A 15,758-nucleotide genomic window follows, 5' to 3' on the forward strand; every position below is an offset into this window, starting at 1 on the left:
CTTTCATATATATTTTATTTAACTTTGAGCTTCCCTCCACCATTTTGTGGAATTTTCTCTTTTGATTGATTTATATTTGCACATCATCCAGATGCCTATTAATGCAGCTTCTCAATAAACATACTTCTCAGGATCAGATAATGCATGTTGTCTTATTCTTCAAGATGATAGTTTTGGATCCATAGACTTGGTAGATTGCCAAGTAAATAGAAAGCCCCCTCTTCCAAAAATACCAGAGGAAAAAGAAAAGAAAAGAAAATAGCAACGCACTTCAACTGTGTAATAATTTTTGAACTAGAATAACTATTTATAGACATTGCAAATAATAAATGGAAAATGGCCGAGCGTTTTTAAGTGACAAATTCAGCATAAGATGTACTCTAAAGCCGAAACTCTCCATCAAAACTGTTCAGTATAACAGCAATAATCCAGGTCATGGGTGGATTATCAGTTATTACTATATTTGAATAACATGAAAAAGGTGCAAAGTAGTTCTTTATTGTACAACACCTTGAAAAAGGCTTGTATCCTCGACCCCATGAATCTACTCTTTGACACCGCAGAGTAAAAATCAGTCTCTTTGTATTATGAGGCAATCTTTTTCAGCAATTTGCTTGACCTGAACATAGTTTAGTAAGTTCAAAACAAATATGAGATCTAAGAGAGACAAGCTTAATAAAATTCCGATTCAGTAAAGATTTTTTACTCAAGTGCATGTGCATAGAATGATGTGTCCAATACAAACACCAAATGAGAATGGGGGTCGAATGAATTTGCACCAGCAACTTAACACGTCAAATAGGAAACAAAATTTTGAATCTCGTGACAATCCAAGAACCATTGTTAGAGATATAACTATCCTTCAATCTTCACCTATGAGTTTGAGCTTTTAGGCTGAATGATTTCTCATTATCAATATAATTATGCTTTTTAGTCTAATCTCAGGATATTTTATCTCAACATGCTTGATCAATAAGGGAGAAAAACACATTTTCACTAATGCAAAATACCAATTACAGAGATGAAACTTACCCTGCCAATAGTATGGAAATGGTGTTGTATAAGTCCATCATTGAGATTCAGAAGCCGTCATAGATGAGAAGAGTCCCAGCTAGCATAAACAGCTCCAATGAGTTTATCATGCAGTGAGGCCCCAGAGCAAGCTACTATACCTCGATCAAGACCCTCCAAATATACCCCCTTTGAAAAGTTTAGGCACCTTCCTCCAGCATCAGTTACCACACCACCAGCTTCTTCCACAATTACAACACCAGCAGCATGATCCCATATCTTCTCTTTGTACCCACACGACGCAAATTTCATAAAAATCTCAGCATCTCCTCGAGCAATGGCTGCATACTTGACCATGCTATGAACACGTAGGGGTTGTTTTCTGCCATTAAAGAGCGGAAAGAGATATATGAGGACCAAAACCAAACATGATCCTAGCTGGCATCCAGTGAGGGGGCTTGCCCTCAAGTTCAAGTCTTGCCAATGTAACCAAAAAGGAAAGCAACTAAACTAGTGAACAAATGACTGCAAATGAGAAAATGAACAAGCACATAAAGCAGTTAGTTGGCAGTACTGGCTCTCAGCATAGTAACTTGCCAATGCTTTTGGATTCTCTTATTCCTCTTGCATACCCTAGATCATGCATATATAAACCCAAGGTCATGTTCCCAGGATTATGAATGAGTCCACGACTAAAGTTACAACCCTGAATCAATTATGCAATTATCGTACCACAAATATATAAATTAGAACTAAGCAGAAAAAATTCTTGTAAAATTTCGCCTAACCATTACCACATGTTTCCTTAATTCTTCAATCAGAACCACCACAATGAAGTAAGATGGTAAACCCTCCTCTTTTTATCCACAGAAGAGTTTCACAAAGGAAATGGGAGTTCACTACCTCTTTAACCCTCAAAAATATGAGTTTCCTCATCAAAATTGTCTTTTTAAAGCAGGCATTTCAAGCATCCACATAAAAGATTAGGTTGAAATATGCAAGGATGGGAAACGAAAAATCATAACGTACATAACCCCCATGCTGTGAGCAACACCAGCTGTGAAGGAATGATTTGAATTAGCTTTCTCCACAGGTTCACAGAAGGTTGCCAGCTCAGGATCATCAATGGAAGAAACCCGTATGAGTTGTGCAGAATTTGACCATTCAAATTTCTTATTTACTGGGATTAATGGCTGCATCCATGCTTTGCCGCTGCCCCGCTGTGCATACATCACACATCCTTTCTCCCGTGCATCAAAGGTAGGTGAAGATAATTTTGGTATGCTCTGATGATACTGATGACGATGATTCAGCAATTCTTTCTTCATAGGGTAATTTGGACATCCAAGAACTCCAATCACCACTTCTCCTTCTTCAATCAATGCGAGAGCTATAGCATACTGATCTCCACGCACAAATCCTAAGGTTCCATCAACAGGATCAAGTACCCAATGCCTTCCAACAGGACCCCCCTTTGAGTTGCATCGACCAATAGCATCCAGAATTTGTGCACCTCCAAGGGCCTCCTTGGGACACTCAAGACCATATTTTGATGCTTCAGCTAAGATTTGATTCACAGTGTTTGTGACCATTGCCAGTAAGCCTGCTGAGTCTGCTTTTGAGAGAGTTTTAACATCTTCTTCAGCAACGATGGATACACTTTGATCTCTAAAAGATTCTGAAAGTACCCAGCTAACAGTTGCTTGAACACTCCAATCTGTTAAACAAATAGAACAAGAAATTAGTAAAGGATTGCAAAAAATATAGACACAACCTGCCAATATATTGATATACAGATTATCCTCAGGTGGCCGAGGTTACCATCGTGATTCCTTGACGTTCCAGATATACAACATACAGTAGCATCCTTATCATATGTGATGGGTGTGGAACCTTAATAACAATGTGTCAGTTATTCATACAAAGGGCTTTCGCTATCCACCCATATCAAAACCAGAATCAAACAATACTTCCAAGAAATCTAAATTCCAAAGACAAGGTGATGCATTGACTATTCACCTAGAACTGAAGCATGTTACTCCAACCATTAATATTGTACCATCCAGCATGGAAGCGTCCAACAATTCTTCAACTTATTAAAAAAAAAAATCTGTTCTTACACATTCAATTTTTTCATTATTCACAACTGCCCAGTTTTGTACAACGCTAGTGATGAAAAGTAAAATTATAGATAAAACTTGTTTCCTTTGTGTTTATTTTGTATAACTTACACTTGATTACTTCAACAATCAAAATCCACTGCCATTTTACTCAAATGTTTATTAACTAAGCTCCAAATAGCAAAAACAAAGAACAAAACTTTCGAATGTTCCCTAAATTCATAATAATACCTTATTCTCAAAACACCGACATGTATGGCCAGTGAGGGGAAACGAAACCCTTGTACACATGTTTGTCTAAAGAGGCACAACAGCTTGGACCATAGCAACACATTCACTGGCATCTTATAAATTCTATCATGGTAATCATTGCACATTGATAGTGTTAAGCACAAGTAGCATAGAGCACATAACAAGCAAGCACCATGATTGTATTATCAACAATGCCGCTCAGAATGCTAAATTAATCATACATAAGGAGGGGAAAAAAAGAAAGCGCAATTTTTTATGAGTTAAAAAGAAACGGGAGACCCAGGGAATGAAGAAATCCCACATTTATGGGCTCTAGGAAGGATTGATATACCTAGCATTTCCCCTGTTTTGCAAAGAAGCTATTCCGCAGCTCAAACCAATAAACTCAAGTCACACGTGAAATAACTTTACCATTACACCAGAGCCACCCTCTCCATAATGGAGTAAATTTTAAGCATTAGCAACAGTAAAGTTTAAAAGGTATAATGTATGAGTTTTATTTTTATCTCCAGAAAGACAAAGCACGACAATGAAATGCCAGATAGCTGCATTAGCCATAAAGCACAACAAAGTAAATATTACTAAGCACTTAATTTGAATAAATTCAATTTCCTTCTGCAGTTTCATCCTAATACCACACTTCCTCAGCAACCAATAATCCAGAACCCCTGAATTAACAATAATCAGACGACACATTCGAAATGCTGATTAACCCCATCCCATGAACCCAAAAACCAAAACACACGCGTAAATGAACATCCAAATCAAAGCTCAAAACTCCCCGAATCACCATTAAAAGATAAAAGCACAATCCAAAAATGAAGTACCTGCAACGGTAACCAGAGAATCATCCTCCTTAGACTTAACCTGGTTACGACTCGCAGTAACCAGCCCCTCTTGCACTCTTTGACAAAGAGAACAAGCCATATGAACAACTCTAACTGCCACATCCAATTCCTTAGCGTACTTGTTCCCATTTTCCATGATTTGATCTCGTTAGGAACTTTTAATATACCCAGATGCAGAAACCAGGCGTACAACAAATACCCACCTCAGGGTTTATACCAAAAACAATAATTTCATACCAGAAACCAAGGCTCCGACGTGGCTATACGACTGGGATTTTTCAGGTTTGACAGGCCCATGTTTGCATTTCTGATGCAAAACGAGATCTTGTTCAGTGACATCATGCGCGGTGGAGGAATTGTTTCGTTTGTTTGTCTAAAGAGGATCAGAAAATAATCTCACAGTCAATCTTTGAAGGTTGAGTCCACTTTTTTGGGCGCTCGGCTTTGGCCTTTGAAGATTTTGTGTTAAAAAATGAATGCATTCAGATTTTTCTTTTTTAAAATTTATTTTTCTTTTTTCGTTGGCTGAATAATAAGTTTGCTTTATCCCTCTCTAGGTCGGCAAAAATATTATTTTCACATAAATTAAAAGAAATAATTAAAATGATAAATTTTATATTAGTTATATTCTTAATATTATTTATGAAAATTAAATATTTTATATTATTATATCATTATTTTTTTATAATTAATAAATTTAATTTTAATATATATTAAAAATTATTTAATTTTTATAAATATTAAAATTTTAATTTTTAATTTATTAAAGCGAATGCCCGCTATTATTTAATTTTTTATGAAATTTGAAGAGACATGCAAAGAATCTTCCCCGAGGAAAAGATATGTTTTTTGAAACTTGCACAAAGCTTTTTAAGGAAAGCTCCACCTTTAGATCCTCAAGGAAGAAGAAAAGCAATACAAATATACTCTATGTTGGTCTGGAGAGAGCAAAACAACTCTATATTGGTATGGAGAGAGCAAATCCATCGCCAGGTGGAGCCAAAACAGTGGATGTCTACTTCAGTTCAAAATTAAATAAAATAAATAAATAAAATATATTTTTGATGGGATCTTTCCTTTCAGAAAAGATTACACTTTCTTAAATAATAATTAAATGATATTTTCTTTACAGCTAGAACCATTTATAAATCTCGTCTACCATCAATTAAAGATTTTTTTATTTATGAAAATATGAATCAGAGGATGATTTATTTAATTACATTTTTTGGCCTTTAAAATATTCAATTAATTCGATTTTTTTATTGGGTCTGATAAACTTTTGGATGATGATTTCACTTTTTATATAAGAATTTAATTTAATTTAATTTCTTTTTAATAATTTTCTTATTTAAAATAAAATAATTTTATTATTCTGAATTTTAAAAAATAAAATTTTACGTAATTTTATAAAAATTTATTTATTTTTATATATTATCACACACTTAATAATAGTAAATTTTTATTGTATATAATTCTAAAATATCTTGAATAAAAAAGAATTAATTAATAATATTTTTATAAAATTAAAGGATCAATTAATAAATTTTTATTTTATGGAGATTAAATAGTAGAACATTTAACAATTAAAACTAATTAAATTATTAATAATATAATTTTTTTAAAAATTTTAAAACCTTTTAATATATGGGTGAATAAATAATTACAAAATTAAGAAATAAAATTGTAATTATGCAATTAGACAAATGATTAAATATTAATTTATCTATGAATTAATATCTTGTTTTAATCTAAAATGAAGAAATTTAAAATAAAATATAGATTAAAAATTTTGTAAAATTGTAATTCTTCTTTTCCTACAAAAAAAAATTGCAAAATAATATCATATGATAACTCAAATAATAATATTAAATAAATAGTCATTGACAATGTCACAGGCATTTTTTTAAGAGATAAAAGTATAGTTATTTTAGGATAAATTATAATTTAATTTTTATATTTTAATGAAATGTAAAATTTATTTTTTATATTTTTAAAATTTTATTATAAAATTTTTTACATTCAAAAAACCTATATTTTTTTTATATGTAAAAAAATAAATAATTTAGTCTCTGTTATTCAAATCAAATATCCTTTAGTATATATTTTCATATATAATAATAAAATCTTTCATGTTTAATTAAATTTATAATATAATCTTTTAATTTAAATTTAATTTTTTTAACTTATTCTAATATTATATACTTAACCTTAAATATTTTTTATTTATAAATAAATACTTATAATTTTACTAGATGATTCCAAATAATATATTTATTTATAAATAATTTTTTATATTTTTATTAATTGTCCTTAAATATTACAGTTATTTATAAATAATTTTTATAATTTTATATATTAATTTCCATATATTATAATTATTTACGAATAAGACTTATATTCTACAGATTTATCTTGAATATTTTTAATTATTTATAAATAAGTCCCATATACTTCTATGAATTAATTTTAAATATTATAATTATTTAATAATATGTTTTTTTATTTTATAAATAATTTTTACAAGGCCCTATATTTTTATAAATTAATCTTTAAATATTATAATAATTTATAATAATTTCTACAATTTTATAAAATTAATCTCTAGTTATTATAATTATTTAAAATAAGTCATTATATTTTCTATTTCAAAAAAAAAAAATAAGTCATTATATTTTATAAATTGATTTCTAAATATTTTACATGATTCTGTGTCAGGATTTTAACTCTTGTCCAACAACCCACGTCACGGTCCATTTAATCTTTTACTGTTGCGACAATTCGTGCTCAGGGAGTGCATATTTCGGTCTAAACCGAAAAATCGAACTGAACTGGTTGATTTCGGTTTTTTGGTTCGGTTTTTCGAAATAATCGGTTTGATTCAGTTATTATATTTAAAATTATTTAATTTTCGGTTCGGTTCGGTTTAAACATGTTAAATAACCGATCAAATCGAAAAATCGATTTAGTGGCTAGGCCCAAGCCCAAGCCCGAGCCCAAGCCCTCCTCGTACCCAACCCAGCACCACAATCCCTCCCTCCCTTTTGGCCCCAAACCCAACCCAGAAGATTTCGGTTTGAACCGAACCGAATCGAACCAAACCGATTTTTATCAATTCGATTCGATTCGATTATATATTTATAATCGATTTTTTCGATTTTTAAAATTTTAACATTTCGATTTTCAATTTTATCAGTTCAATTCGATTCAGAACCGAACCGACCGATTCCACAGCCCTATTCGTGATCATGATTCATGCGGCAGGTTGGTAACTTATTAATTTATTTTTTATAAATTTATAGCTGTCGAATGAATTTTAATTTGAATTTAAATATTCAATGTGTTAAATTCAAAATAATATGATGCATGTGCAAGTATATATTTGAGAGAAAATTATACATCCAACTACTTATTTATAACCTTCAACGTGTCAAAGATCTAACGGTTAGTATAATCTCCGCTAGCAGGTCCAGTCTATGTATTTATTTTGCAGCGGAAGGCTTCACAATTCACATAGCATTTAGAATTTGAAGATCTGGATCACCTAATGGTTTGTATGTGTTTCATGGTGGACCAAAGAAGGAAGATGAGGGGAAGGAAGCCGGTGGCCGGATCATGTTCGCGGTGCAGCAGGGGAGCTAGCGTGGCTGACATGAGAACTTACACAAGGTTCTGTTATGTTCCATTTTACTGGAAATCTTGGAAAGCTATCATTTGTACATTTTGTGGAGCTGTTCTTAAATCTTACAAATAGAAACTCTCTTCAAATGCTAGCTATCCATATATATTATCAGAATATAATTAATATATAGTTCACATCCATCATTTTGTAAATTCTTAGTTTTTTTTAATTTTCTTCTTAATTTTAGTTAAAATCAAACGATTTTATTACGAATCTAAATAAATATTTTATAATAAAATCTCTCTAGATTCGTGATAAATTGGATCTAAATAAATATTTTTGATATTAGAATAATATAACTAATTATGCATTTTGGAAATTTTGCAGAACAAAAAGCGTGCAAAGATTTTAGTTAGGCATGCGTTAGAATAGTATTATGTTAATAAATATGCGTGAATTGGTGGCCTGGCTATAATGGTTTGGTACGTCCACAACGGAATCAAAATGAAAAGGTCGTTTGGGAAAATTATGCACACAACTTAGGCATTAAGCAAATGGTGGTGGGCAACCTTACGTGACAATGAGGTTGACCATTAAATATTTCCATACGTATTGTATACATCTTAATCATCAAATCTCAAAATATATATTTATATTAGGAAGAGACTAAAATAAAGATGTGCCCGTATGAGTATTAGTTTTTCAGATATTGATTAGCATGAAATGAATGAAAATATTTCTTTTATTATTTTTATTTTATAATAATTATTTTATTTTTTTTTAAAAGGAAGGATATAGCCCTTTAATTTATTATACGATCATGAAAAACATTCATACAGTCAGCATTCAAGAGGAGCTTAATACTAAATGAAAGCAAATCAATAAGACTCATACCAAAAACTCCACCATGCGCACTATTCGCAAGATAATCCGCAACCATATTAGCTTCCCAATATATTTTCACGACCTTAACCTCCCATTCCCACCGGATAAGAGCTCTGCAATTAATAACTAAAAACTGCAGTATATAAACACCACTGCCTTGACCTTGAAGAAGCTGAACAGCAACTTGAGAATCAGTTTGGATAACAATTTTCCGTCATCCCCTACTCTAAGCCACATTCAAAGCATGATATATGGCCCATAATTCTGCCTCAACCACACCACAAACTCCCAACACACAACGAAAATCAAGTAGCCATTTACCATAACTGTCTCGAAAAGAACCCGTACAGGTTGCAGCTCCTGAATTTTGACGCACACTACCATCTGTGTTGATTGTAATCCACCCCATAGCTGCTGGGGTCCAGGCCACTCTAATCACTCGACATTGATGTTGAATAGAAGAAGGAAAATAACCATTCCAGGCTTGATATATTTCCTTAGCCTTGCCCAAGATTAGTGGGCGAGGAACTGATCTTTGGACCCCAAGATTGAAGGACCGTTCATTGCAAAATTTCCATGCCCACCAAACTGTAACCATAAAAACCACAGGCCAGGGAAGCTCACCAATACAAAAAGAGCTTTTAAGACACCAAGACAACCATTCGCGGATATCAATGAAGCCAAAAAAGGTTTGGACTTCACTAGCAGGTAATAAATTAAGCCAGCAACTCTTAATAAAGTTGCAATCTCTTAAAACATGTAGCACCGACTCAGACTGAGTACCACAGCTCATACACAAGTCTGAATTAATCCATCCTCTCCGAAACCGCTGAACATTGACCATAATTTTCTCATGGGCAACTTCCCACAGAAAAACCCGCATCCTCTGCGTGCCAGTTGCTTTCCAAATAAGCTTCCATAATGGTAAGGCAACTAGTAAACCACATTTCTCCACCAGAAGAGAGTACCCCGTTTTAACTGAATACTGTCCACTAATGGAATGTCTCCATATTATTCCATCCCTTGAGTTAACATCATCATGTAGGCAAATGGGGAGTAAAAATGCTAAAACGAAATCAGGTAGCCATAAAGACAACCGATTCCAATCCCATCCATATCCAGGGATCCAATAATATCTCACAACCACCTCTAATTCCAAAGGATCAATAGGAGCAGAAACCAATAGGAAAAGAGGTCCAACCGAAAGCCAATCATCTTGCCAAAACTTAACATCAGTACCACTACGAACGTCAATAGAAACACCGCTAGAAACTAATTGGAGGCCCCAGCATAAAGCCTTCCAATTCATGGAGGCACCAGGAGGTACTCGAAGATTCCAAGAAATTCTACCATTATTATATTTCCAAAGAAGACATGAGATCCATAAGTCAGATGGGTTCATAAATGCCCGCCAACATAATTTACCCAACATAGCTTGATTCATTAATCCAAAATTTTGAATGCCCAACCCACCATTTTGCTTTGGATATTGCAAAGTTTGCCAATTAATCAGATGAACAGCAAAATTTCCACTGTTACCATGCCAAATAAAATTACGGCAAAGCCGCTCCATTTCCTTACAAATAGACACCGGCAATTTAATAGATTGCATAGTATAAATAGGAATGGAGTTCAAGACTGATTGGACCAGCATTATTCTCCCTGCTCTAGAAAGTGCACTCGCCTTCCAACCAACAAGCCGGCTTCGCATATCATCAACCAATCCACGAAATTGTACCTGAGATACTCTACCATGAAGAGATGGTACACCCAAATAACGCCCAAGGTCAGAGACCAAAGGAATTCCTGATTTAGAGGATAAACGAGAGGCTGTAGATGTACTCACATTCGGAGAAACAAAAAGGCTTGACTTTAAAAAATTCACCTTTTATCCAGAAGCATTACAAAAGATAGTTAAACAATTAATAATAACATCCAGCTGTTCTTTCGTAGCTTCAGCAAACAATACCATATCGTCGGCGAACATGAGATGTGAAACCAACGAATCATTGTTGGAAATAGGAAATGGATGTCACGCCCCTTGTTCCACCGAATGTTTAATAATATTGGAAAGTTGCTCCACACAAAGCACAAAAAGATAGGATGATAAAGGGTTGTCTTGCCGAATCCCACGAGTGGGCAAAAAAGACTCCAACTTCTCATTGTTCCAAAGAACTGACATAGAAGCAGAATGAACACAATGTCTCACATTCGTTCTCCATAAACTGGAAAAATTAGCTTTCTCCAAGCTCCATTCCAGCCTATCATAGGCTTTTTCTAAATCAATTTTCAAAGCCATAAATCCATTGCCACCGTTCATTTTCCCTATAGTGTGAAGAGCCTCTTGGTAAATGACTACATTATCCGTGATTTGCCGACCCGGAACAAAACTATTCTGCTCTGGTCCAATTAAAGAAGTAAGGACTTATTGTAACCTGTTCACCAAGACCTTCGTAATAAGCTTATAAAGCACATTACAGAGGCTAATTGGCCGAAATTGAGTAATAAATTCAGGGGTAGCCACCTTCGGTATCAATACCAAAACCGTCTCATTAATCATGCTTGGGAGCTCATTGCCTTGTAAACAAAAAAGAACAAAATCAATCACCTGAGTCCCAACTATTGGCCAAGCCTTCTTATAAAATTCAACATTAAAACCATCGTCACCAGCCGCTTTACCACTCGCCATCTGGTCCAATGCAAGCTTAACCTCCTCTAGAGAAAATGGTCTATCAAGTTCTGCAATTTGTGTCGTGGAGAGCACAGGATGGGCATATTGGAAAGGAATATCCAAAAGTTCACCCAAATCGGAAGTATACAAATTGCGGAAAAAATTGATGGCCGTACCTTTAAGAACCGACGGATCAGTAACAACCTCCCCCCAATCATTCTTTAAAGCAGAAATACATAATTTTTTCCGTTTGATAGTGTAATACCCGGCTAGACTCCGGTATCGGAATTCCTACTGTCCAGTGGAATCTCGGATGTCGGAAGCCCCGAGTAGGGTAGAAACATGTTTTCATAAAATGTTTTAATGTTTTTCATGGTTTTAAGTAAAAAGGAAATGAGTTTTTGCATGAAAACAACCATGGAGGAAAACTCAGGTTCGGCCGCCGAACCCCAGGTTCGGCCGCTGAACATGCTTGCATTTCGGGTGTGCCTTAGGCCTCCGAAGGCACAAGTGAGGGAAGTCCAGGTTCGGTCGCCGAACCTCAAGTTCTGCCGCCGAACATGGCATGCATGCGGAGGCACGTTCGGCCCCCGAACGTGGCCTGGCCAGCCACTATAAAAGGGTCCCTTAGCCGAAAACGGGCGAGCTTTTCTCCCCATTGTCGGCCAAGGTGAGTTCTCCGCCATTCCTCACCAATCTTGAGTCTTTTCCTTCAGATCTTTCAAGATTTTCACAAGTTTTTACTTTCTTTTGAAGATTTTCAAGTTTTGAGCAAGTTTTGAACTTGGAGACCCAAGGAGCTAAATCTCTCCCAACTCCAAGTTAGATCGCCTCTACTCTCGATCTTCAAGAGGTAAGAGTCGATCTCTAGCTTACATTATGTTTTAAACAAGTTTTATGCAAGTTCATGGGGTAGAAAATGCATGAGTAAGCTTATGTTGAGTTCATGGGTTTTTGATGAGTTTTTGAGCAGTGTAGCTTGTAAATGTATGTTTGATGTGTTGTAGTTGGGGTTTAAGGTAGTTTGAGACCCCTAGGAGCTTGTATGCATGTTTTGGTTGAGCTAAATGCATGATGGTATGAGTTTGGAGGCATTTGTGCATGTTTGAATCAAGTTTCTGCCCTTTGAGAGAAACCAGGTTTGGCAGCCGAAAGGACTTTCGGCCGCCGAACCCTCTTGTGGAAGTAGCCTTCGGCTGCCGAAGCTTGCCCCCGAAAGGAGACTTTCGTCTCTGTCTGGGAGTTTCGGCCGCCGAACATGCATGAGTTTCGCCTCTGTCTGGGAGTTTCGGCCGCCGAAGGTGCCGCCGAACCTGCCTGGGTTTCGGCTCTAGAGGGACTTTCAGCCGCCGAAGGTGCCGCCGAACTTGCCCTGTCCAGCCTTCCTTTGCATGTTTTCTATGATTGTTTTAAGGTGTTTTAGAGAGTTTTTGGGGGATGTTTTCAGAGTCATGTTATAGTATGTTGGTCCCTCATTTGAGTCCACCTGTGTAGGTTCGGACCCGAGGAACCGAGGACCTCAGCAGTAAGTCAGCTGCTTCAGTCAGTGTCAGAGCTAGCCAGAGGTGAGTAGAATAACTCCTTATGTTTCAAGTAAATAAATCAGTTTTGAGCATGTTCATGCATCACGGATGCCATGCGATATTTTAGGTTGTTTGCATTAGAAATCACGAATATGTTGCATTGCATAATATGTTGTTGATGTGGATGAATGTTGAATGATCCATTAGCCCTCATATGTTATGACATGATGATATGGCATGGAAGTCCAGGTGTGGCCTGCACTACGCCCCTGGCACTATGTAAGAGAAAGACCGGACGTGGCCTGCACTACGCCCCCGGCACCATGGATTATGTATGTTATGTTATGTATAAGAGAAAGACCAGGTGTGGCCTGCACTACGCCCCTGGCATGATTGGAATATGTAGAAGGCTAAATGGTGACAAGTTCATCCTTGATATGATTAGTTGTGATGTGATGCATTTCATGATAGCATGTGTTTAAAATACTTTATTATTCTGCTCACTGGGCTCTAGTAGCTCACCCCTCTCCCAAATTCCCCAGGTTTGCAGGTACAGGGTAGACCAGGGGTCAGCAAGAGTATTGAAGTCATTTGTATGTAATAGATAGAATGTGGACATGACAAAATGTAAAGTTATGAATAGTTATGTAATGTAATGATATTGAGGATTAGAGGTTGTGCTTGACCTATGTGTAATGTATCCCTTTTAATGCATGATCCTAGATCTTTTATGACGTTTATGTAAACCAACTCAACACATGTTGTATTTGCCCATTGGGGCATTGTTGAGATCCCACAGAGGGGTCGATGTTTATGATTATGTCTATGTTCAGTGCATGCACAGGTTGAGTTTGGTGTTTGAATGAAAGGAAAGTTTTAATTTTTATGTATGTTGTTGATCATGTATGGGATTAAACAGGTTTACAGGTTGCATGTCAGGCTTGCTACGGGTCCCGGCGGCCTTAAGCCGACCTGGATCCTAGCGCTGGTAGCGGTCCGATTTTCGGTTCGTTACAAAATGGTATCAGAGCTCTAGGTTCATATGATCGGACCTAGAGTGTCGGGTCATAGATATTATAGAAGGTCAAGCACAATAGGAAAGGTCATGTCCACTAGGATAGGATGTGGAGTTCTGTCTTGTATGATGATGTGAAATGCCATGATTATATACATGTGCATTAATGCTATGATGTGAATGATATGTATGTGATGCGGGTTCATGTGTGCCCACATGAACCATAAGATGCTAACGTTTATGTGATGTGTACTATTTTTTTTCAGAAAATAGGATGAGAGGAACTCGTCGATCTGCACGATTGACTGGAGTGCCACCTGAGGATGAGGGCATGAGCGCCCGTCCTCCTACATTGCCTAGGGCAATGTCTAGTAGGTCTAACAGAGAAAGAGCAGTAAGAGACCCTAGAAGGTCTCTGGATCTAGGTAGGAGCAGATCAGTGAGGGGAACAGTTCAGGGAGGAATGTCAAAAGACATGGGGGATGATATGGATGTAGAGCAGAGGAGGGATGGCAGTCTGGGAGTTAGCATGTCAGAAGAGGGAATGGGAGAGTCCCAAGGAGGCACTCAGGCCTCGGGATTTGTTCAGCCACCCCACTACCCACACTTCTCACAAAATCCCGGGTATTCGATGGGAGGTACATCGGATTACCCTAGCTTTATCCCTTATCCCACACAGATGCCATACCCACCTTATTATCCACCATACCCACAGTATCCAATGTATCCACCCCCACCTTACTATCCAAATCCAGCAAACCCTACCTCAGAAAATGTTGCACCACCTCCACCACCTACAGAACCAGCAGCCCCAGTTGCTCAACCTTCTAGACCTAGCTCAGTCAGTGGGAGCAAGGTCAAGATGACCGACTATATGAAGTTGGGTGCTCCCCAGTATGAAAAAGGGGATGACCCGTTTGTGTATCTTGAGAGGGTCAAGGTGATCACAGATGAGATTGGGGCTGATGATAGTAGAGCCATTCAGATGGCTGGGTTCACACTTAAGTGCAAGAAGGCACGAGAGTGGTTCAAGAATTATGTGAACCCGAAAGTGGATAGCATGTATTGGGAGGAGTTTGCAAACGAGTTTGCAGGATGGGCTTTCCTGGATAGTTCAAGGGAGTTGAAGATGATTGAGTTTGAACAGTTAAGGCAGACAGAGGAAATGAGTGTAGAGGAGTACACCGACAGGTTCTTGGAGCTGTTGCCGTTTGCAGGGCAAACTCTTGATACAGACCAGAAGAAGTCAAGGAGGTATATCATGAAACTTCACTCCAGGTATTCCTCCTTGATTCAGTCCGCAGATAGGGAGAGCTTCCATGCCATAGTGGATATGGCTAGGAGGATGGAGGCTAGTGCTATCATCGAGGGGAAAGTCAAGCAGTCAGTGGCACAGCCTTCTGGTTCTAAGACCCCAGGCTCTTCTTCGCTGAATGCAGCAGCTTCAGGTAGTAAAAAGTGGGACAGAGGCTCTAGGAAGTCCAAGAAGAACAAGTTCTGGAACAAGGTTAAGTCCAGTCTGGGATTTGGAGGTGGCTCAAGCTCTGGTGCGGATAATGCAGTTTGTGCAAGGTGTGGTAAGCCACACAGGGGAGTATGTCGGTTTGGGACGACAGCCTGTTACAGATGTGGTCAGGAGGGGCATATGTCTCGAGAATGTCCAAGAGCAGCCCCGATGGCACAGTCCCAGCAGACAGCTTCAGGTAGTGTAGCGCAGCCAGCAGCTCCAGCCACGACTCAGGCCAGTGGCAGAGGTAGAGGGAGAGGGGCAGCCTCTTCTTCAGCGGGTTTCAGAGGTGAAGGTCCATCAGCTC

At 37.1% G+C, this 15,758-nt stretch overlaps 2 protein-coding genes across 2 annotated transcripts; one reads left to right on the forward strand and one right to left on the reverse strand.

The window, feature by feature from the left end:
• Positions 1-261: 261 nt before the first annotated feature.
• Positions 262-4,727, reverse strand: LOC110611954 (PAP-specific phosphatase HAL2-like). Its single transcript, XM_021752540.2, has 4 exons — positions 4,211-4,727; positions 2,041-2,728; positions 1,033-1,393; positions 262-619 (listed from the first exon to the last, which is right to left on the reverse strand). Exons 1-3 carry the CDS (start codon positions 4,365-4,367, stop codon positions 1,090-1,092), a joined length of 1,149 nt encoding a protein of 382 aa, XP_021608232.1. The 5' UTR covers positions 4,368-4,727; the 3' UTR covers positions 262-619; positions 1,033-1,089.
• A 2,964-nt stretch (positions 4,728-7,691) lies between these two features.
• LOC122723186 lies at positions 7,692-8,046 on the forward strand. Its single transcript, XM_043954597.1, has one exon. The coding sequence runs from the start codon at positions 7,776-7,778 to the stop codon at positions 7,980-7,982; it is 207 nt and encodes a 68-aa protein (XP_043810532.1). The 5' UTR covers positions 7,692-7,775; the 3' UTR covers positions 7,983-8,046.
• Positions 8,047-15,758: the final 7,712 nt, after the last annotated feature.

Source organism: Manihot esculenta, chromosome 3, assembly GCF_001659605.2.
Source record: "Manihot esculenta cultivar AM560-2 chromosome 3, M.esculenta_v8, whole genome shotgun sequence".
Classification (NCBI taxonomy): Eukaryota; Viridiplantae; Streptophyta; class Magnoliopsida; order Malpighiales; family Euphorbiaceae; genus Manihot; species Manihot esculenta.